The following is a 24,893-nucleotide window of genomic DNA, read 5'->3' as shown; positions in this document are numbered from 1 at the left end:
TAAGAATGAATATATTGATATTGCCATCCATAGAGTTATCACGAGCGTAGCCAGAAAAGCAAGAAAATTTCTTCCCTACATATAATTTTTTCCATTAGAACTGAAATATCTGTACTAGTGTTGTGCAGTACCTGGCATTACTACCATTATACTACATTAACATTATGCCACTGACATCACTTTTTTTTCTTTAATGGTGCTACTTAACATAAATTGAAGGAAATGGTGCTATATGATTGATTCTCCGTCACTGCATGGCTACACATGTTCTTGTATTTTCGGTGTCTCATTTGTGCAAATCAGTCTTATTAAGTAATAGCTAACCGTGCTCTGTGTCTTCCTTCCTCCACATGTCACACCATATAGGCAAGTGCATCACAAAGAGCTGGGTGTGTGATGGGGACATTGATTGTGAGGACCGCTCAGACGAAGAGTCCTGCGAGTCCGCTGTCTGTAAGCCACCCAAGTACCCTTGTGCCAATGACACCTCTGTCTGCCTCACACCCGATAAGATCTGCAACGGCAAGGTGGACTGTGCCGACCGCTCGGATGAAGGACCCATCTGCGGTAATATTTGTCTTGTTTGTGTTTGTCATGTCCTTGTTTTTTCTGTCCACCGGGCTGTTGTTAAGCATGTAGGATGTGACAGTCCTCTGACTCCGAGGACAGTTTGAGTTTCTTTGATTACCATTTGTTGCTCACAGGTACAAACACCGGAGATTGACTTGGTGTTGCATTTTAAAGAGAAATTATACCACAGCTCTAATCTTACATTTTGAAAGACTGGAAGGCATTCTGATGATGCCATTTATTCACTATACATATTTCCTGGTATTGACACTCACTGCATTTCCATGTATGTGTCACTCCGTCTTTGATACCTGTAACTAAGCTGGTAGAAAGTCACGGTTGACCTACTGAACTGTATTTTTCTTTGCAGTATCATTTTCTCAGCATCAAATCATAAAAAAACAGCAAATTAATAACTGAATTATTGTGTAAGCACAGTAATACACTCTAGGTTGTGCTATACCATGCCATACTGGCACTGGTGTGCTAACCTATGACCGCATCACACCAATACCAGTATTGCATGGTAAACCAGGGTATTATTGCTTGAATAATAATATATAAAACAGCCTCAGAAGAGCATGATAAATAAACTGTATTCATACCGCAAATGAATACAATCCCAATTTTTTCCATGAAACTTGATATCATATTCAAAGGCAAATCCTCAGCATTGCCTTTAATCAACTGGCAGCTACTTAAACAATTAAGTGGAAACACTGTGCTGAGGCACTGTCACATCCTCCATTTTTCTCCACAGACGTCCAGGACACGTTGCCTGCTGAGGCACCTCTGTGCGTTTGTGCTAACTCTCACTTTCATTTTTCATCTTATATAATAACATGGGATCTGAGCGAACCTCTCCCAGCGGAGCACTGCTATATCCTCTCCTTCACAAAGCTTAGAGCCTGATGAGGCACCCTCATTTGTTGACTCAGAGACCAAAGGGAGGGGACGTGAAGCAATAGTCTGGCTTGCTGATGACGGTAAATGTGGAAGTGTTTGTCCAACGCCCTTCGTAGGGAACGAAGAGATCTCATGTGACCAGTCCTAGACGTCTAATCTCTGTGAGTGAGTAGTGTAAACATGGAGGTTCATTTTCAGTAGCGTCACAAACCAAGCCTCCGGGGGTCCCGGTATAGGGCCCTGGAGTCTCTGTGTTATCGCAACTGAAGAAAGGGCTCCTGCTGCACCGCCTGCTCATAGCCAATTAGGTCCTGTTCAGGGGACCTTGAGGGTCTGATTGATTTGCACCAGCTCAGCAGGCCTCATTCCCCTCCTTGAACCAATGGGAACACACTCTCCATTTCCCTCCTGTTGAGAGACGACAATCCTTTTCTAGTCCATGCTGAGAAGATGGTCTTAATCATTGCAAGCAAAGGGGAGCCTCACCAGTTTCATTTTCACCAATATGTTTTTCATCTTGACCTGGCAACTTCTAACGAGGACCAGGTGCCTGGGGGAAAAAAAGCTTTCCAATAAGATGTGAGAGAAGGGAGTAAAGTTATTTTTTGTGGGTGCTTTTTTTCCCCTTGTCTCTGTCTGTCTCTGTATCACTTCTGAGAGGACCTGTGCACAAGTTTTGCTTTCCATTTTTGTTTTTGAAGCTGTGATGGTAATAAAGCCGTTCTCCCCCAGGTCATTCCATGGAGAACAAACTGAGCTGTGGAGGCTCTTTCATTATGTAATAACTTTCTCTGCGTTGGATAAATGATTGCGGAAATATTCCGTCATCATTCTTGACTAGCAAGCTCCAGCTCCCAGCAGAAACTGGCAGTGTTATCCTTGTGACATTTCGTCCCATAATAAAACAACCTTCTGAATTCCCAGAAGTATTTCCGCTCATTTAGATTTTCTTATGTAGCTAGCATAATTTTCATTTTGAAACTACAGCATATATTCTCAAATGGTGCTCAGTTTGACATCTTACTTTCTCTCTTAGTTTCTGTTGATCTGTGCAGTTTCTAAGCCCAGAATACCTTTGGCCTCTCTTCACCCTCAGATAAGTGTCTGGTAGCCAGAGGCGGCTGCAGCCACCAGTGCACGGTGGCACCCGGGAAGGGGGTGGTGTGTTCTTGTCCCCCGGGGCTCCACCTGGACTCCAGCAACAAGACTTGTGAGGCAGTGGACTACTGCAGCCGTCACCTGAAGTGCAGCCAGGTGTGTGAGCAGTACAAGACCACAGTGAAATGCTCCTGTTATCCAGGATGGAGGCTCGACCCTGACGGAGACAGCTGTCACAGCACAGGTAGACAGATGTGTTCCTTTGTCATGTTGGCGTTTGATTGTTGTTTGGAAGGCTCTGGCTGGTGTTTGGTGAGTGTGTGTTTGAGTGTGGAAGAGTCATCAGGGAGAAACATTACTTTGGTCACAGATGAGAATTGTTAATTGGTTCTCTAACCTATAGCTTTTGTGTAAAATAATTGTAGAAACTAATACTTACATTAAATTACTTTGTCATTGCTACAATGTGCAATGTTGTACATATGCACAAAATTTATATTCTGACATCCTTCCATGGAAAAACTGCAAAATGCAACACAATGCTAGCTGTAGTTGGAATTATTTAAAGAGAGGAGGTAAAGGACGCATTTCAGGGTTTCTGTGACAACACAGGAAATTCCAGCTATAGCCCACTACTTGGCAGCAGATTTAATTAAACTACATAGTAGGCTAACTGGAACTGAATCATATCTCCCTCCAGGAGATATTAATTGGTTTCTCCTTTTGCTGGGGACCTGCTGTGACCCTCTCAAGGACAGCTAGTGGTCCCCGGGCCTTAGCTTTTAGAACCACTGATTGAAAGAAATCTGGAGTGTTGAATTATGGCTGAATCTTTTCAGCACCTTCACCTCTACCAGATACTTAAAAAAGACAAATTCATTGCACTGATGTTAATGAAGTAGTCACATTTAAATATTTACCTGTAATTGAAATTTCAGGTTGAAATTTGAGGCCAAAATTGCATGATTCTGTTTTGCTTATTCTCTGAACAGTGATATCAGATATATTCATGCCTTATATCAGTAGCTCCAAAATCTTTAACTGATTTTTGTAAAAATCGCCTCTCTTACATTGTGCTTGTACAGCGGCAGTACCATTCACACAAATAGCATGTGCTCCACACTTCACCTTTTAATGCAGTTTAGCACTGTAGATGATTGAAGCCTGGAAAGGAAACCATTAAAAATAAAACGGCAGAATTGGAATGTGCTTGTGTTAGATAGTGTCTCAGAGTGCTGAGAAAGTGGAGAGGTGGTCTGGCGAATGGTAAAAGATGGTGATTTAGGGTTCTGTCAGTTCAAATTTAATCAGTTTCAAATCCGTAGAGGCATCTGGGCGATGAGTCCTGTCTGTTCCCATCTGTGTTGATACAGAGCGAAAGAAGCACTTTCCCCAACTAGAAAGCTTTGTTTCCTCACTCAGCTGTAGAGATGTCCACTCTCGGACTAATGCCATACAAACACAAATGTTTTGCCAACGCACTTTCACATTATAAATTCAAACTTTCCGCTACCCTGATTGTTGTTATTGAATAATCTATTCAGTAAGCCTGCTCTGTAACTGCTTGGAGGAATATAGGTACACGTACGTATTCTTGGCTTGTCACATTCAGATTTATGGACCTCGTTTTGATTACTCGCTTCTCTATTTCCTTCCAAGATTGATGGCAGTTGCAGCTCTAATCTTACATTAAACTAGGAAAAAAATATGCAATTTTCTCTGGAACCAGATCAGAATTGTACAGCTCCAACATAAATCAAATTTTGCATACAAATACAAACATCCTCATTTAATCTTGACAAAGGTGTTATTGGATTCATTGTGAAGTCCCAAGCACACCTCTGCTTTTGCTTTTGGAACGTAGATCCCAGTAATAATGGATTTGTTAGGGAGAGCAATGGCTCCCCACAGCTAGTCTCTCCAGTTACACTCCAGCCAGTTTGGCTCCAGTGTCACCGTGTGTCTTTGGAGCAAGGACACCAATTTAATTGCGCTTGCAGCATAGAACTGTTGTTCTCCCCAAAGTGTTATTCACTCTGGAGTGCTGTGAAGATAAGACTTGCAAAGGTGCCCAATTGTGAAAGATAGTGTGTGTGTGTATGTCTGTGTGTGTGCGTGTGTGTGTGTGTGTGTGTGTGTGTGTGTGTGTGTGTGTGTGTGTGTGTGTGTGTGTGTGTGTGTGTGTGTACGCACACGAGTATCTGTGTGTCTAAATTAATTTGTATGTATGTGTTTGTCAGATTTTGAGTTCTAGGTCTACAAGTCAGAGCTTCTCTGAAGACAGAAATAGTCTTATTGGTCAAGCTGAACCTCAGTGGGCGGGGCGTATATTTTGCGAGCACTGTTGCTATTTCGGCAACAGCCAGCTTACTTAGAAAAAACTTTGGAAAGACTGCAAGACTGCATTTTTAGCAGCAAGATGACGAGGCCTTTTTCACTGGGCTTCAGTCTAATTTCACTCAGCTGTAAAAACTGTGCTTCTTTGGCTCTGCATGTTCTGACTTGAGGAGTGAGATTATTTCTGCTGTAGAGAAGCTGTGAATCTGAAAAATGTTTGTGGATCTGTAACTTCTGTGTGTGTGTGTGTGTGTGTGTGTGTGTGTGTGTGTGTGGACCACACACTGAGTCCAAGACAAATTTCCCCAAGAGGGACAATAAAGTATATCGTATCGCGCGTGTGTGTGTGTGTGTGTGTGTGTGTGTGTGAGAGAGAGAGTATGCCATGTGCACACACATTCTCATGTATTCATATTCTTCCAGCCACGACCCTTATCACAAAACCTCTTAACACAAGATATTTATGTCTTTTAAATGGCTTGACACAAAACTACAACTTGACACATCTTAATACATCTTAAGGTTTTATTTGAAGTCCTCAACTCATTGCTTTTTGTTCATCTCAAGAAGTATTGACATAATATTACGTATTATGTATCTTAAGACATCTTGAGACAAAACTGAATTTGGAGACATCTTTAGGCATCTTTAGACATGATTTGAAGACACACTAGTCTTGGCCTTTTGGAAATCTTTAGATGTCTTCAGATACCTAGCACTAAGTTATATTGCTGTCTTGGGATATCTCAAGACAGCGATATGACACATTGTTTTTTGAAAGTGACAACAAAATTGTGTTTACCAATCACCATTTCTTGTTTTATTTATAAGATATAAAAATACAGCGTATATGTCCAGGTCTGTGGGAGCTGCTGGAGGGTGCTGGGTGGCCTGTGATGTGTGTGTAATTCCCTGGTGGCAACACTGCAGATACAAGCACCTCGTTTCCTGTCTCTCCCCCCTGGTCAGATCCCTTTGAGGCTTTCATCATCTTCTCTATCCGACACGAGATAAGACGGATAGACCTTCACAAACGGGACTACAGCCTTCTGGTGCCGGGACTGAGGAACACCATCGCACTAGACTTTCACTTTAATCGCAGCCTCCTTTACTGGACAGATGTGGTGGAGGATAAGATCTACAGGGGAAGGCTCTCCGAGTCTGGCGGTATACACACACACACACACACACACACACACACACACACACATTCACTCATTCACACTCACACACAAATGTTTGCTGTATATCTAAAAACTGCTGTGATGTATTGGCTAAAGAGAATCATGCCTTCCCCATCCGATCCTCAGCAGCTGTAATGGAGGTCCAACACGCTCCCGGCGATAACGCTCTTGGTTTTGTTCTACTGTCTTTACACACACTCAAGTCTGATACAGTGAAGCGATATTGTCTATCCCAATGAGAATTTATTTCAGGTTAGCCAAAGTAAAAAATGCTGAGGGACCAGAAGCCGTCAACTGCTCTCGTATCTCTCGTCATAAAATGATGAATTAGTATTTCTCCCCGGCTCTGTATTTTTGTGGGTGCCAGTACATTCAGTGAGTGCTCTCTCCTTCATCTCTCTCGCTGGGGCCATAGAAATCGTCTCACAGCTGTACCTATTTCTCCCTTTTGTGAGACATGCACAAAAGCCCCAGCATCCGAGGATAATTGTAAACAGCTGGATTATAGACAGTTGGGGAAAACCCTTTTTTCATGTTTAATGGAACACTGTAGAAAGAAATCTCCTTTATGTTTAAGTGCTTTCCTCAAGAGTTTTCATGAGTTTTCTTTTTTATCACCCCCATTTTTTTTTTTTTTTTTAAATTTTATTTTCCCAAGTGTTGTGAATAGACAAACTCCTCCAGCACTGTTCATCCTTACTACAGTACATATGTCAGAGCTGCACAGCCAGTCCTGTGGCGATGCAGCATGGTTGATGTCGTTGGTTTCAGGGGTGACAGGGATCGAGGTGGTGGTGCAGCACGGCCTGGCCACCCCAGAGGGCCTGGCTGTGGACTGGATTGCCGGGAAGCTGTACTGGATCGACAGTAACCTGGACCAGATTGAGGTGGCCATGCTGAACGGAGATATGCGCACCACGCTGATTGCCGGCGGCATGGAGCACCCACGGGCCATCGCTCTCGACCCGGGGCAAGGGTACGCCACGCGCTAACTCCCACACACAGTGTAGCCCGGCTGTAGCTGTGCTATCTATCAGACTCCAAGATTATTGGAATAAAGTGAAATTACAACCCCCTTGTGTTTCTCACTTCCGCATCTGCTTTGATGTATGAAGATGTCTGCTATGTTAGGGTCCATTAAGGCCACAGATATAGAATACATCAATAACGGCGTGTGCACTCTGTTCCAGTAATGACAAGTGATGTAGCTCATATCCCATCCCCCCTCTATCCTCCACTCCCTTAAGCCATCCTTGCACCCTTTGCCCCTCCCTTCTTCTTGCGCTCTTTTCCTGGAAAACATTTAAGCAGGAACTTGGATTAAAAAGCCTAAAATAAGTTTGTGCTTATTTGTGCATCGTGCCCCGCAGTGCCCAATATTCAAAATCATGTTTGTTTATTCTGCCGAGATGCATGGGGAGAGTGTTTGTAGACTATCTGTGGTTCTGAAATGGCAGGCTTTGCCCCTCAGTCAGCAGGCATTCTTTACTGGAAACACAACAGCATCGCATTAGAGATTCATAAAAGACGGAAATAGAATTGGAAAGTTTCTCACTCTGCCTGTCTACGCAACAGAGTGGTTTTGGAATTGATGTGTGACAGTACAAATAAATACTAATAACCGAGAGATATGTCCATTTTCTTTGCTATCAGGTATGTGGAGTTAAGATTACCCAAGATACACTGCACATTGTGGCGCACACACACAGCTGATGCTATGAGGTTATACACAGAATAAGCTACTTGGTGTAAATACATCTGCAACTCGCTAGTAACTAAACACCATCCAGTATATCTCAGATTAAAGCAAAACCCAGACATTCCTAAAAATCAATTTAACACTCTTAAGAAATGAGTAATCTGCTCATGCACTCACTCCTATAGTACTCTTTCACATTTGGGAGGATGACTACATTTCATGGCTGCAAGAGTAGGATTAATGGACGCTTTTGGTGCCTAAAGGCGCAATTCCATTCCAGGGCAATAATTCTAATCTAATTACTTGAATCCACTCAAAGGAGTGGGCCATTGATCGAGGAGGCCTGATCCAATGAATAAGGCTATTGATCTGGACAAGGATATTTCTTCCTAACACTGTTTCGTTGTCGTCAGTATGTGATTTAAGCTCGACCGCACACTTGCTTTTTCGTTCTCTCTGACTTTGTGGACCAAGGCGAGACAGGGGCCATGTTTTCTGGGTGGGAGTCAGGACTCAGAATATTGTTGATGGTCAAAGCAATGACAGTGTTCATTTTCAGGCCTCATTGAGCTGTGAAAAGTCATAAAAAAGCAGATGGCCCCCCTTTCCAAGCCAATGTCACAGATGTTGAGGGTTACACTGGACCGCTGGTGCTGTTCCTGGACCGCTCACCGTTGCCAATGTCTGTGTTTATGGGCTCAATTACAACTGCGTTGTGCATGAGGTTATTGTTTTTTACAATACACCTGCATTGACAAACCAGCGAGAATAGCTGAAGGATTGCTCTCACTTTGTTGTTACATTGACTGAGGTATCTAACCGCTCTTGTATTCTGCTAGTGGCTCTGTTGCTTCCATTTGTGCTTTTTGTCAAACTCATAAATTTTATGAATTATTGTGAGGAGAAATGATTTGGTCCTTTGTTCGTGGGGAAATCTATTCCCATTATTTTGGGCTTTGTATTGTCCTGAGATGCTTGTTGTCGCTTCTCCTTTTGAAAGCGAACACACAATAATGTGGGACTAACCGCTGTTTCTGTGTTTCTGCTCCAAGGATCCTGTTCTGGACTGACTGGGATGCTACATTTCCCCGTATTGAGGCAGCATCGATGAGTGGAGGGGGCCGACACATTGTGTTTAAGGATATGGAGATAGGTGCTTGGCCCAATGGACTGACACTGGATCATCTGGAAAAGAGGATTGTCTGGACAGATGCACGGTACAGTGTTAGAGTTTGTTATCATGTTATTTGCAAAACCTTTTTACGCATTTATTATAGCTTCAGATGTACTGTATATAGTACTGGTGAAAATTCCCAAATCTTTGTGTATCCCTTTGCAAGAATTAAAACTGAACCTCAGTTATCCCAAATGAGCCCTATGGGACACATAACATTTAGAGGTCTAGTAATGGCGACATTTGGTTTCAGTGGCTCTTGAACAATTTAAATGTTGAATTAGTGAGATGTTGCTTAGATTGCACTGCTACAAAATCTAGTTTAAAACACATTTTAAAAACATTTAAAAAAGAAAAACAAGAGATTGGCAATTAGCATGGCCTTTCTGGTCCGGTTTTGTTGTTTTAGGGTGTAATTCTGTTTTTCTATTTTTGTTAAACCTGCCAAAGGCGATGCACATAGTGAGCAGCTGCAGCTACAGTGGAGCTTAATGAGATAAAGAAGTGAGCTCTCCCTCTTCTGTGCTGGATTTCATCCTGCATATTTGTTTAACGATCTGAGTCTGCAAAGAAGCCCTTGTTCTTTTTATTTGTAGGGGTTGACATTGAAACCTGACAGCTAATGTTACTGTCTTCGATCACTGATTTTATTTATTATTATTATTATTATTATTATTATTGTTATTATTATTATTTCAACTATTAAATGCCATGTGGCCGTCCTGAGAATATCTCTCAGTGATGTAACTGGATTCAGTTTTGGCTGTTTATCCATACAATAGAAATATCACAGAACAAAACAGTACCAGAAACACTATGTAAATGTATATAATTATTATTCATGTATTTTAGGCTTTTTTCTCAAAGTACATTATGCAGAGCAAGACAAACAATGATGACGCTGACATGGCCTTTTGTGTCATTCTCTTTTAAACAGCTCCGATGCCATCTTCTCTGCACTGTATGATGGTAGCAGTGTCATTGAGATCCTGAAGGGCCATGAGTACCTGTCCCACCCCTTTGCTGTGTCCCTCTTTGGAGGCAACGTCTACTGGACAGACTGGAGGACCAACACTCTGGCCAGGGCCAATAAGTGGACTGGGCAGAATGTCACAGTCATCCAGAAAACAAGCGCCCAGCCTTTTGACCTGCAGATCTTCCACCCCAGCAGGCAGCCGCAAGGTAAGAACCCTTATTCAGGCCTGACTACTGGAAGTCAGACATAGAAACAACAAATTTTGCTGTGCTAGCTGGACCACATCTGAAATATAATTTGGCTCGATTCGCTTTCTTTTCTGGGAGTGGTGTGAGTTTTGGGGCATAATGGAGCCATTTGGGTTCGTCTAAAAGTGCAAACTCGGCCCCTCACCCACCACAGGCAAACAAAAGGAAATATTCAAGTTGTAGAAAAAGATGTCAGTTAATAGTTGAATTGGACCATGAGTGAACAGCTAAGGCAAGATTTTATCTAAGGAGGAAAGAGATGAACCTGCCAATATCCTCCCTTAAAAACTGGCCATAATAAGCTCCCTGAGCAGTGCTGGTTATTGCGCAAGGATGCTTTACTTCTAAAATAAAAAATAAATATAAGAAAAAAAAATTAAAAAACAATCTCATATTGCAAAGAGAAAAAAGAGAGCATAATATAATTAATTTCAGCTCCTGGCTCTGCACTCGCTGGGCTTGTCAATCATGTGGCTTCCCAACATGCCTACAATGAGCATGTGTCTGAATGATTGAAAAAGGTACTCATGCAGAGAATTAGCTTGCGTTAAGGGTACCTCTGAATGTGTTTTTCTCAGCACACAAATTAGTATAATTGGCTCACTACTATATCAGGCCTTATTTTCAGAAAAATTAAACCAAAATGAATGTGGAGAACTGCAGAACGAAAGCAGTCAAAATTATGTCAGGAAGTATAGAACGCCACCTTGTTTATGTCTATTGAGAATTTCAGGGAGGGCACATCGACTGATCAAATCAATTAGTAATGCATATAGTGTATTGTGATTACAAGGAGACATAGTTCTGCAAATGTGCTTTTGGTTATTCATTAATATTTCCGGCAGTGTGATTTCTTGTCAGTAGAATTGTTAATCAATTTTGAGGAAAATAAGCCAAGAGTCTGACACCAAAAGATACACTCAGATATCCTGCTTGACAGAAGGCCTACATATATAAGCCAATTTTTATTTGATATGCAGATCAGCTTGTAAGGTATTCTGCCAAGCTGAAATTAATAGCATGAAATCTGTATTCTATTCATTTCATTGTTTGTGTTTATTTGAAATGGATTTATATTTGTAAAGCCTCTTCGCCAAAATGAATCACTGAAATATGCAACATTTTGTCCTTGTGAGCCTAGACCACCTGGTTGATGGTTCAGTCTCCATCACAACTGGCTTTTTCAGCATTGCCAAGTTTCAAATTTACCCCGCCCGGCTTTCTACAGATGTAAGCCACCATCCATAAATGGGCATTATTATGGTGGTAATCAGGTTTGCATCTATTCAATGATCCTGCTGCTTCGCCAGTGTGGCAGGAGTTCATTTGCTTGTTTCCTTCCTGTATCTGCATTCTCATGACTGTTCGCCATAGATAAAGTGTGAGCAAATTGAACTGCATTTCCAAAGAAGCCAGTAAGCACGTCTAATCCCATTTTAAAGAGCTCAACTGGGGGAAGCTGGCTGATATCCACTCCAGCCAGAACTAAAGCTTGGAGATGCTGGTGCTCTGCTAGACCCTGCAGATCTGGACCAGAGAGACGAAGAGAAGGAGGGAGGGATTGACGAACAGAGAGCCGAACGGCAAAATGCATCCAGTCTCGGGGGCCGTTCGGCGGGTGCCACAGTGGAGCTTCACTGGAGGCGTCAACAGTCTGTAAATACATTAAGCGTGGCTTGGAAGATGCGGCTGTGTTTCTTTTTCTCTGAAGAATGGGGAACATGGGGTTGGAAAATTAGAAAGGCTGTGCTGATGTTTTAGGGGTAGGGCCACTTTCACGACATCCCAGGTAGAACAAATAATTGGTTTTCTTATAGCCACAGTAAAGCATCACAAATAAAACATTCCACGATTGCATCATGTTAGGGATCATAATGCAAAGAGACAGTGACTGGTTCCCGTGTTAAGATCAACTAAATTTTCACAGGAAACACAGAGGTATCTGGGTGATCCTAGTGGTCAAATATTGTAGATTGCAAATAGGGTGCTCCTGGAAACAGAGAAACAAAGCTAAAACAAATGGGAAGGTGTTTCAGGCACAGGGAATAGACAAAAGGGGGACATTTAAAATATCCTTGATTATACTGGCTACACAACACCCACATGTTTTGATCAGTGTCTTCATCAGGGCTCCAATCCCTTATAGCCCTGATAAAGACCTAGCCGTGGTTGAATCATGCTGGCTTTTTTTGAAGTTATAACAACTACAGTATTTTATTCCCTTAATTTTATTTTCTTTGTTTCCTTCCTTGATTTTTCACTGTTGGAGTGCCTGGAATGCCCTCCCATTTGGGTTAAATAATATTTATGGTTGAGCTGGAATTGCTTGCATTGCAATTGTATAGTGTTGCATAAAGTGGACTCTAACACATGCTACTAAATACTATTTAATACCTCCAAACATTTCTCTTTCTAGTCTTCAGGGCTATTTTCTGAATGAAATATGCTGAGCAGCATGAAATTAGCCCTGTGAGGTTTTCTTCACATCTTGGCACTGTGCTTGGAGACATCTTTTTGGGTGATGAATACATGTTCAGTCACTCCCATAGAATGGTTCAACTACATGCATAGTTATGATACTGCTTGCTTCTGATAATGAGTTTGTTTTATGAGAAGAGCTCGGTCTTCACATTATGCAAAGCAAACAACCTGCCTTTCTTTCTCTGCACTTGTCCTATTCCCTTGAGTGAGTGAAGGAGAAAAAGAGGCGGGACTGAGGATAATTCAGCTGGATCACTCCGCTGTCACAATCGTTATTCTCACTGTGCAAGCTTAACACAAACACCATGCAATATTTATGCCATTTAGAACATGCACAATTATTTGCAGGCAGAAAAGCCACATGGTAATTGTGTCAGCAGTAATATCAAGGCAAATATGATAGGCTTTGAAACAAATAAGAACAGCAAATATGGGTCTCACAGTGGAAAGAAACGCTTTGCATACTAAACAATTCTCCCACCACTACCTTGGGCCTCCCGTGAATACAATTGTATTATTCAGAGTGAGAATCGAACCGCATCCCTAGCAGCCGTTAGGCAGCTTTCACAGGTTTAGATTGGAAAAGATCTGCGTGTTGCCGCGTTTTCTTGAGGCAACAGTGCCTTTTGTGCTGTCTAAGCATGGCAGCACATTTTTATTTTTTTTAAATGTATTTGCTGTGAAGACGTCTGACAGTTTAGAGCAAACAGACACCTTGGTTCTGTTGTTGCTGTCATCTCTCAGGACCGTGATTCAGGTGAATGCAGTGCTGCACCCGCTCGGATGACTGCTAATCTGCATATTGAGTCAGTAGTGTGCCGTTTCCAGCTCACAGATGCAGACTTGAATTTTGTCCCCCAAGTAAGCCACATCTGTGTTACATTCACCCAGATTCTCCAATGTTTTGGTGAACAAGCTCAGAGAATGAGCCCTGAATGAGTGTGTTTGACACAAATCGCCCAAGATAGATATTTGGTTGTTGCATGAAATGTGATTGCAGCATGGCGGGAAATACTTGAACTGAGAAAGAGTTTGCTTCCATTTTAGTGAGGTGATTTATTCTCAACAGGGTGGTGTGGGAAAGCCAAGAAAACAGACTCTTTTCAATGTATTGCTACTTTAAGATCGCTGTGATGTTGAACGCCAGTGGAAAAATTCAGCTAGCTGTGTGTAATTGGAAGATGTCTGGGGAAAATGTCAGCAGCTCAGGGTTTCATATACCAGACTTAAGTCTGAGGCAGTGTGCTTTCCTACAATAACAGGGCATAATGGAAGGAATGATGTCACTCTTAATTCCTGAGAATGGACAGAGGTCAGAAGTAGAAAGCTAAGCTACAACAGAGGGTGTTTTTTTATAGTGGAGGAGGACTGCCTCATGAACTATCGAAATGTCACAAACTCCCCTGGCACGAACGCTTATTTGGGTCTATCTAAAGTTAATAAGTTATTTTCGGTTCTGTAATGTTGCTATCATTACCTACCATAGAAGCACTCCCTTCTTGATATTTTTAAAAGGTCTTTTACAAAGTGCTATGAAGGAAACATGTTGTTTTACATCATTTCCTCGACTTGAGGTGGTCTGTGTTTGGATGTTGCTGGATCTCGTTAGTTTACTCTCTATGCCTCCCTTCTTCCACTATTCCCCTTGGTTTGTGTTTATGTTGTATGTTTTCTGTCATGTGGAATTGAAAATAATTGTGCTGCCATGTTGACATGGACTCCCTGGAAGGGGAGATCTTGTATCTCAGTGGGACTTTGCTGGCAAAATAAAGGATTACCCCCCCCCCCCACCCCCCAAAAAAACAAACAAACAAACAAACAAACAAACAAAAAAAAAAGTTGGTATATGTTTGCCACTGTAAATCTGGATAACTACTGGGCATTATTCAATGCATTTGGAGACTACGAGGGGAAAAAATATGTTTTGATGACATTTCTGTATTTATAACTGGCCGAGTCAGCATCAGGTAGGGTTTCTCCATCTCCACCCGTCTCAGAGCTGCATGCCAGCGGTCAAAACCACTTAAAAGCTGCAGTTCTACAAGAGCCAGTCTAAACACCAGCATGGGCAGAGGATGGGTGGAGACTGACCTACCTCATCATGCAAACAGAAAATCAGCAATTTCTCTTGGTACTAAAGAGGTCCTTCCAAGACATTTTGGCAGCCGTTCACTCATTTCCTGTCTGACCTTTACTGTAAATGAGTGTGAGATTTTTCAAATTTGCTTTTAATCAGGATGTCTTGTGGGAGCCAAAGCTGTAATGTGTGTGTATGTTTTTTTTTTTGTTTTTTTTTTTTAAGCTTTCATGGTCTTGCTGTAGTTGAACATGATACAGGGCAGAAATAACAAGGGTAACCACATATTTCACCTCATGTTTTGTCAAGAATCTCGTATCTCGTAGACAAACTGTCATACAGCATGACACCCAAGTTGGCCAAAACATCTTGTAATCATTGCTCAAAGTTATTAAAATCAGTACCTGTTTAACAAAACTGCTTTGCTCACTCAATTTAGTGAGAGTGAGTTTCTCTTTTTGAGGTGAGAAAGTGCTGTCTGGTGAACTCAGCAAATGTCAGACACTGGCTGCTACTGAGGAAGTGCAGAATATGCATCATTTCAGTTAGTGATTGAATCAGCTGATCACACTGTTAAACCCGTTAGTCAAACACCTCACTCCTCTCATCGGCATTGGCACCGCCAGCTGAGCCGAGGGCAAGACAAGCACTGCAGGAGATGAACAAAAATTCCATTTTTGTGTTTTCCATTTTGTGTGAAAACTGATGAATGTTCGCAAGAATTGAACTTTTATTTACGTTTATCTTGATTAGGTGCTATTCAGTAAACCAAAGAAAACACACATAGTGTATAGTTATTTCTTAAGTGCTAGGAATAACTAATAGTGTGCTGCAGTGTGCGAATTATACTACGGTGTGCGGGGGGTGGGGGGTTAACTGCGAATCGCGGCGTTGCACAATCTGTAATCAAATGATAATAATAATCAACCAGATCCGGCAGACCTGACGTGGTGGCCACGCACTCCGTGCAGTGCTGGCCGGCACCGAGCAGGCACGGCTCCCCCAGAATTTCACAATGTTTCCAGCCAGGGGAGCTCATGTCACTACTAGGGGGGCCGAGCTACCCTTTGCTCCCCCTTATTTCGCACACTGGTGTGCTGGAATAAAGGGTGTGAAAGAGGAATCATGAAAATACATGCCCCAAAACGTAATGTCTTTACCAAAGGCTAACCTTGCTAGTAGGTTTGCATGTGCTAACTACCATAATAATGACATCAAAATTTCATTTTACAGTGCAGCTGTTTGGCATTGCCCCCCATTTTAAGAATTCTGAGCAAATATTGATCTGGTACCGGCAGCTGTCACGCACACGTTTGTTTCCTTAGTTGTTGGGGGAAGATTAGTGTTCCAGGTGTGCAGACTGATGGCCTTTGATTCACTTTGGGGCTCTCATGATGTCAGATGTGTGTGTGTGTGTGTGTGTGTGTGTGCGCGCGCGTGTGTGTGTGTACGCGTGCAAGTGTGTATTTTTGTTACCTTCTGGGAACATTTTCTGGTATTAACACTGACCTTGTTGGGACCAGTGGCCCTCATGGGGAGCAGAGTCTGGTCCAAAATGTCATTTCTAAGGTCCTGGTTAAGGTTAGGGTTAGGGTGTCCATAATGAATGGAAGTCAGTGCAGTGTGTGTGCGTGTGTGTGTGTGTGTGTGTGTGTGTGTGGCACTGGGGGGGCGGAGACAAAGCGAGATTGGAAAGAAACAATTTAACTAGCTCTTGGTTATTTTCACAATATTACCATATGTTTATTATTAACATGATATCAATATTTCATTTTTTAAATATTGCAGTTATCATCAATACTGGTATATTGCAAAACCCCAATTCACATCACTACTGCTAAAATTATGCTTTTATTTGTTCATTTTCAGTTGCAGTCATGACATCACAGCATGTCATCCTCCTCATTGATCGTACCCCCAACCTCACTCGTACACTCAGAGACATTGATGTTTCACTTTGCCTCACAGACCTCTCCAACACGTTTACAAAACTAGCAAATAATTGGACAACCCATCAATCTCAGAATGTAGCTTTAATTATCTGATGACTGACTGATCAGCTGACTAATCTGGATTTGGCTCCTCATGCCTACATCTTGCACTGTGGGGAAAAAGCTTGTCATGATCACACTTCTTTTTTCAGCAGAGCTTTTCAATAGTATGTTGACAAAAATGGTAAAAAAAAAAAAAAACAAGCGTTTTGAAGTATGCTTTCTCTTTGAATAGCACAAATTAAGGGGGGGGGGGCTGTTAAATGTCACGCTACAAAGGCTTTTAGCTCAGATTCATATATTTATCTTGGCCTTCTTCTTTGCTTGGCATCTCGGCTTGTTATTCTTGGTGACTGTTCTGAAATGTTTTCTCTCTCTCTCCGTTAACTCTTGTTCTGTTTCTCTCTATCTTGTTTCCTCCCCCTCTCCATCAGCGTCCAACCCATGTGAGGAAAATGATGGACGTGGTCCCTGTTCGCATCTGTGTCTCATCAATTACAACCGCACCGCATCCTGCACCTGTCCACACCTCATGAAACTTTCACCCAACAAACAGTCCTGCTTCGGTGAGGGATGTCACCTACTTCTGCTGGCTCTAACATCTGTATTTTTTTTTTTTTTGTATTATATGTAACTCTTTTTTTATTTAAGTCAAAATATTGGGGAAGTAGGCAATCACACCTGAGAATGTATTAGCATTATTGTACATGTTATTCATTGTCTTGACATTTAAGTGCACCTCACTATACAGACTTGGGGGTTTAATAAAGCCTACATCAGCATTTGCATTTTCAAGTTATTATTACTGCCTTTACCTTCATAGCTGTGTCTGACTAGAAAGGTCAACAACTTCAAAAGCCAGCCACTGTGCCCAGTCAGATTTTAATTCCACTTTGTGTGACTTATCAATCACCAGCACTGAAAAGGTTCCTGCTGTACGTGCGGCGGTCTGAAATCCGCGGTGTGGACATCGACAACCCTTACATGAATGTCATGACGGCGCTGACGGTGCCGGACATCGATGACGTCACGGTGGTGGACTACGATGCCCTGGAAGAGAGGATCTACTGGGCCGATGTCAAAACCCAAGCCATCAAAAGAGCCTTTATCAACGGGACCCAACTGGAGACAGTCATCTCTGGAGGTCAGATACACAGCAGCATCAGTGGTGTCTTCTCTCTCACCTATTCTGCATACACGGTGCTACCCACATTTCCATACAAAATAATAAGTTACCGCTGTGTATACTATTTGATCAAATTGATTTTTAAACATTTTAGGAGCAGCAGCAGTGAGTGAAAGGGCTGTCTGCCCTGTTGTTGTATCTGAATCATTGACGATGAGCTTGATTTGGGCCATATTGTCTGGCATGAAATAGCAGGCGATAGCAATAGTTCAGTAACAAAACAAATTAAAGTTTCTGAAGTGCCCCTCTCATTTCCTTTGATGAGTAGTTATACAAGGACCTCCGATTCCTCTATTTAGGTTTCAAGAGATTTTAATTTCACGACAACTGATAAAGAACAAAAGCCTGCCCGTGTATGCTTTTAGAAAGACATGATTGCAAGGTCCTATGTTTTTCACCATTTAGTCTCCAAAGCAAAATGTCTGCTTTAATTTGTTGAATGCTATTCATGAATACTAATGTTGTTTGCTGCTTACGTTAGCGGTAGATGATTCTTTGTAAAGCATGTCTTCTCCGCTCCTCCCCTCCCCTCACCCCACCCCAGACATAGTGAACTGCCGTGGTCTGGCTTTAGACTGGCTCTCCAGGAACTTGTACTGGCTCAGCTCTGAAAATGACGAGTCGCAAATCAATGTGGCTCGCCTTGATGGGTCCCTGAAGACCTCCATCATCCATGGGATTGATAAACCAAGGTGCCTTGTAGTGCATCCTGCCAAGGGGTAAGTAGATAACAACAGCATCTGTGCACCACATCATTGCCTCAGTGCATATTATTAAGAAACCTACCTAAACAAAGAAAGCAGCAACATCCTTTCAGTGTGACGAGAATGATTTGTTTTTCAAACTTGCAACTGTTTGTCAGTAGATCTCAACAAAGTTGTCTGCTGGAACAAAATCTATCGGCTTCCGTTCACTTTTCGCTTTTAATTAACAGCAACGTAACGTTCATTGACTATGCTGTAAACCTCATGATGGCCGGTGCCTAATGGGATCACTAACCATGCACCTCACAACGCCCAACAGGAAAATCTATTGGACGGATGGCAGCACCATCAACATGGCCAACATGGATGGGAGCAACAGCAAGGTCCTCCACCAGAATCAGAGGGAACCTGTCGGTCAGTATGGCGGCTTTGGGTGAGCTAGACTTCCATCCCCCTGGAGGGTGACAGTCCAGAGCCCCAAGACAAAGCTGCACAATTCACTCCAGTCAAAAAGCACTCAGCCTTTGAGCGTTACAAAATCTGGAGCAATGATTTCAGTTCAGTCAGGAAAGGTTTAATATTGATTTCTGTCAAAATGAGCATCTGTTTTTTGTTTTTGTTTTTTTTTGTTGTTGTTTGTATTTTGGTTTTTTGGTTTGTGCCAACTGCATGTCAATATTTAGCTGGCTAGCTACTGTCTGACAGATAATGTGGCATCCCATTAACTACAAATACTGTCAACCAATCAAAATATTCATTAAAACCTGGTTTACATAATATTATATCAGGAAGTAAATTGGAATTCTAAATTTGTTTACCAGAGGGAGAGTTTTAGAGTGTTAGTAAAATTTCCATAATGCTGTTAAAACAATCTTATTAACTTAACAATAACAGGTCCCTTGTTCAGTTGTCCCTTGTTCAATGCAGGTGACATTGCACCGGACCTGTAAAAATACAGTTTAACCGTACAGTGGATGCAGCCATAACCCAGACTGTCCTTGTTTTGAAATCCGAGCAGGCTGATTTCTTCTTCTTCTGCCTTTTTTTTTTTTTTTAATACATTTTGTAAAAGGTCATTTATTGTCAAGTTCTGCCCACACAATCTGTATAAACTTAAATCAGCCCTGCTGTGCACCTTTTGACATTTTTTCCCTCTCTCGACACTGACAGGACGAATCAGAAAGACAATGCTCCAATCACAACAACTCCCACGTAGTCAATAATGATGTTGCTCTAGGCAACATCAAAGAAAGTCCCCAGACACTTTGGGTCACAGAGTCATAGAGTCTAGTTAGGACATCGCAAGGCTGTGGGTGGTTTAGTCAGCCACTGCTGGAATGTCTTGGAAGCACATTGATCAAACAGAAGCAGGGCTGAGCAGGAAACACATGCTAACAGTTTACACTCTAATTGTTCACCCCTCCTCATACATTTTAAATCACTGGTGAATCAAATACAAAAATCTATTTTGTATGTTTTCTGCTCTATCATCATGATAGCTATTTTGTACTCACACATTTGTTGGCTAAACTGTCAGCAGGCTTTAAAAAGAATTAATAACTTTCACCAGCTACTGATATGTAATTAGCTCTTTCCCTCAAGGCCTACCCAGATGACCTGTGCAGCATACAGTACAATATTTCAGCAGCAAATAGGCCTCTAAGGTGGTTTTCACACCTACGTTCTTTGGTTTAGACTTGCTAAACTTTTGCAAAATTTGCACCATTTTGGCAGCTGTGAATACTCCAGTTGGAACAATTTTTCCCAAAAATCGGTGGTCTCGATGTGCTGCTAATTTAACTGTCTTGTGAATCAGTTATGGTATGAAAGCGGCATTCAACATTTATTTTCCACAAAGCATGTGTGAGCGCACACCTGTAGAGATGTAAGTTTCTGTGAATTTCTTGCCAGCTCTGTAGAGTCCACCGAAGCAGAATCAGTAGCAGCAGGGGTCAGAGTACCATTTTTTACAGATCAAAATGTAAACATGAGTACATAAAATATCTTACCTTTGGAAATTTCAGACTTCTCTTTTAGAATACGGTTCACAATGTCAATATCAAATGATTCACTTGGAATTATGTCAGCATGGAAAGAACTTTGATCTATACAGCCTGTCAGTTTAAGTGGACTCTGATACAAACTTTAACCATAAGGCCTTATATTTAGACATAGCCTTTAAAGCTCAAGTAGGCAATTTTGTGCATTAGTGACTCTGAATGGAACCGAGAAGCAACTGGCTGCAAAAACCCAGGAATCATATAACATGTCAGCAAACTACTCACATCATGGTCATTTTTACCAGCCTGGCTGATCTGTGATTCTTTATAGCAAAGGATATGAAAAACAGGTAAAAGATTTGACACTGATAAGTTGCTGACTCACTGCTGATTAGGAAACAGTTTGTTGACAGCTCTTACTGTAAGTACAGGAGCTTTACTGCCAGTGTCTATCCTTGACACCAGAATTTAATTTGTGATAACGGGGCAAATACACAGTGTCTTAATTAGCATAGATGAGATGCTCTTTTCTACTTCAGCCCCACGTTATGATTTAGGCTGATAAGACAGGTGAATTTTTAAATAAAAATCTTGCTCAGTGCAGCTCTACCATGTATATTTAATAGAATTGATTCCTCTCGAAAGGGTATTAATTATCGCTCGTTGGACCATAAATTAGTTGTTAGAGTATGATTTTCATTCCACAGATTCATAGGGCTAATATCTGAATGATCATTCTTTATTAGATTGAGAGGGTGAACTCTTAACCCCCACATGATGCATGCTTGACTGAGCAATTGCAGCTCGAGTGAGCAAAAACAATCCGCAGGTCTCCATTTCCAGCAGCTGTTGTCACACACCTCAAGGTCAAATTCTCCCTTTCTCACACAAACAGCACCATTGTTTTCACTGTATTTCTTCACTCTCGCGGGCCTGTCAGCAATACAGATAGCAGGGGGCACCGTATTTCACTGGCTTCATTTATGATTATGGGGTGGACCCGGGGACAAGAGTAAATTAATGACGCGTTGTGACTGTGAATCTGCCAGACATAAATCCAACACACGGTGGGAGACAGTGAGGTGTCCGGACGTGCACAATTGAAATCGCTTCCAGTTGCCACCATCAATAGTGGTATTCTATCAAAAACCATCATGTCTGCTAGGAAATGGATTTAAAAGTAGTCAGTCACTCTCTGGTCCAATTATTTATGATGCCAGCTGGAGGTCATATAGAGATATCCCACACAGAGATGAGTCTACCCAGCAAACACAAATCCACAATCACATTTCTATCAGCCCTCTTTCAGGCAGATGCATGTGGTGTGTAGACATTAGTGCAGTCCTGTGTGGATAAAAAAAAAAAGTACTCCGGACTATAAACTTGATGAGTGTTGATATCCTGAACATTTTGAAATATCAACATCATCATATCTTGTCAAATCTAGTCAAATAATTCTGATGTTAATAACTGTGAACATGTTTGAGTCAACTGGTAGCCTCTTTCTAAAGACCGTGGCATTGCTAGTGTGAGTGTTTCTCTTAATTAAAGCCACATTTTCCAGAAACTCTCTTGCGTCCTGTCTCAACGATGTTGATACTCGCTCATTCTCTCCCTTGCCTTTTTTTTTTTTGCTTTGGGTTTGTGTGTTTTCTCCTTGTCTTTGCCGAAGAAGATAAACATGTTGGAACTGAATTTTCCATTGGCCTTTTGCTCCTTCTACCATCTGCCACTGCCAGAAACTGTGAAAGCTCTAGCTCTGTTTGCACTGTAAGAATAATATCCTCTCCCTGTCCCTTGGGCCACTGTCAGCACCATACGGGCTCAGGGTCCCACCATAACTATGCCTGAAAATGACATGTCAAATGTCAAAGACCGAAAATACATTCACAACAGACCATGGAAATAATAGGTTTGGAGATAGCATAAGCTGGTATAGCCAAGGTCAATCAAACTAGATCACTATAAGTTATGAGCAGAGGTCTTAACACATTTCCCTCTTCTAATTTCCAGAATTTGCCTTTGTGAGCCCCCCAAGGCCCCCTGGTGGCCCACGGACCCAGTTTGAAAACTACCGACCTAAATTATGAATTCTACCTGTAGCTGAAATCCAGGATTTCACCAACCAGTCATTTTGTTTCAAACCCTGTCTGTGAGAAGCTAACATTCATAAATGTACATTGCTGATTTATTACATGTGTATCTATTACAGTGTGCATACACACTTCCTATAACTACAGGAAGTGAAGACCCAGTACTGTGTGAAGCAGCCAGTGTGGGGACTGTAGAATACTTATATAATTAATGCATAATACAAATCAGATTAATCAATTCAGGTACTTAATACAAAAGTCATGCATGTTTTTTTTTTTTTTTTTTTTTTTTTTTTTTTTTACCCAGGTTTTCCTGTTACAGTTACAAGTTACAGTATTTCACATAGGAACCCAATATTTAATTTGCTTATTTTTTACATGGTTCATGGCACTGACACTCTAAAGTAATCCAGCAGATTTTCCAACCCAGTGATATAAAAATAATAAAACACAATGTAGAGGCTGTTGGAGAGTGGCAGTCTTCTGATGGCATCGTTTGTTGACAGTAATTATACTAATGCATCGGGAATGAATGGGGCGACACTTTATTAATGTTAAAATGCTACACATGGCACACTTAATCTAACTTTGATTATAATTTATTCACACCATTACAATACATTTTATTAATTTACATTGTACATATGTCTCTGATGAGTATTTTGCTTGCCAATAGTTAGCACTATCTGTCATCTCACCACCCAGTTGTGAAGTCATGCTCTGCAGCCCAACAAGCCATCACAACAAGCGCTAACCTCTCTCTCCTCTGTGCCCTCGCTTTCCTCTCAGGTCTCTCGATAGACTACACTGCCAACAAGCTGTACTGGATAAGCTCGGCCAATGGCACTATCAACAGGTGCAATCTGGACGGCAGCGGACTGGAAGTGCTGGAGACTCTAAAGAAGCAGCTAGCTAAAGGCAGCGCTCTGGCCGTAATGGGTGAGTGGAGCTTGTCAGGAGAGCATCAGATGGCCGTTGGGGATTAGTCAGAGAGTGTGGAGAGATTACGTGTTTTACCAGTTAAGTGGCTGTAGAATGGAGCCATTTAGCTGGTCCTTGCAACAGTTGTGCTTCACTTTGTGTGAAATAGCTGGGGCATTAGATAATTAAAACACTGGGCAGCAGTGATTGATGATTGATTTTTTTTTCTCCCCTTTTGTAATGAAAAGGGAGGAGGATGTTCATTATGGGTTGTTTCTTGGTATCACTGCTGAATCCAATATGTGGCACCATCCATCACTTCCAAGTTTCATTTAGAAATCTCCTGAAAGCTACCACCTAAGCCAACAGGATGTTCCCTTCCTTCCTTAACAAGAAGAGGGCCCCAAATCCTGTTTGCTTTTATAGAGGCAGCATGTTGCCACCGCACCACAAAGACTAGAGACCCACCCATGACTAACCAGATTCACAAAATATGGTCTGTCAGGAAGAATAAAAAAAGTTAGGTGAGGCGTAAGTAAAAGGAAAACAAAGTTTCAGAGGAAGTTGACTTGAGAAGACTATAGTTTTCTGTAGACATTCCAAGTAGGAGGGAAAGATGTTTTGGTATCCCATTCTTTTTCTCCCCTGGCAACTCATGGTGGGACTTAAAGAGGAGAGGAAAGTGTTTTCTAGACTCTGAGGATGACAGAATATATACACCAACATCAAAAGAGGGGAAATCTTAATACGATTGATTTCATACCAGATGGCTCGGGAGACGTTGGACCGGCATTTCTCTTAAGACGTCCAATTCAGCACATGGCATCTGCGTTTTTAATTACATTACACTCTGAATATATATATATTTTTACAACAGATTAGAATTTTAAATGGTCTCACTTCCATACTGCTGCAATCTGGACAATTGGGAAGCTTCTCGCTGAGCTGTGTGAATACATTTTGCTTGCCAAGATTGGTAATGAGAAGGGAGCAAACATGCTGAACAGAGGGTTGTTTTGTGTGTGTTTGTGTGTGTGTGTGTGTGTGTGTGTGTGTATGCTTGTGTACTGTATGTGTATGTGTGTTTAGACCATAGCATAATTAATGTTTTTTTTTTTTGTTCCCTTGGAGGAAGAAACAAAATCAAGAGCATTGTCGGAGTGATACTTTGTCTTATTGAAGTATGTTATTAGTCATGGCAGGCTCTCCTTTTTTTGCGTGGTGGGTGTCTGTCAGCACGTGCGCTGA

General features: G+C 41.7%; 1 protein-coding gene across 1 annotated transcript in view; it reads left to right on the top strand.

The window, feature by feature from the left end:
• Positions 1 to 24,893, top strand: part of lrp1bb (low density lipoprotein receptor-related protein 1Bb) — a 278,342-nt gene that overhangs the window by 175,511 nt on the left and 77,938 nt on the right. The window contains exons 22-32 of the mRNA XM_030080256.1: positions 367 to 567; positions 2,573 to 2,818; positions 5,881 to 6,078; positions 6,867 to 7,071; positions 8,847 to 9,011; positions 9,906 to 10,150; positions 17,176 to 17,307; positions 17,658 to 17,885; positions 18,472 to 18,646; positions 18,951 to 19,045; positions 23,514 to 23,663. Of these exons, the coding sequence (XP_029936116.1) occupies positions 367 to 567; positions 2,573 to 2,818; positions 5,881 to 6,078; positions 6,867 to 7,071; positions 8,847 to 9,011; positions 9,906 to 10,150; positions 17,176 to 17,307; positions 17,658 to 17,885; positions 18,472 to 18,646; positions 18,951 to 19,045; positions 23,514 to 23,663 (2,040 nt within the window). The remainder of the gene's footprint in view (positions 1 to 366; positions 568 to 2,572; positions 2,819 to 5,880; positions 6,079 to 6,866; positions 7,072 to 8,846; positions 9,012 to 9,905; positions 10,151 to 17,175; positions 17,308 to 17,657; positions 17,886 to 18,471; positions 18,647 to 18,950; positions 19,046 to 23,513; positions 23,664 to 24,893) is intronic.

This window comes from Myripristis murdjan, chromosome 21 (genome assembly GCF_902150065.1).
Source record: "Myripristis murdjan chromosome 21, fMyrMur1.1, whole genome shotgun sequence".
NCBI lineage: Eukaryota > Metazoa > Chordata > Actinopteri > Holocentriformes > Holocentridae > Myripristis > Myripristis murdjan.
Note: the sequence above shows the minus strand (reverse complement) of the source record. Positions and strands in the feature narration are given on the sequence as shown.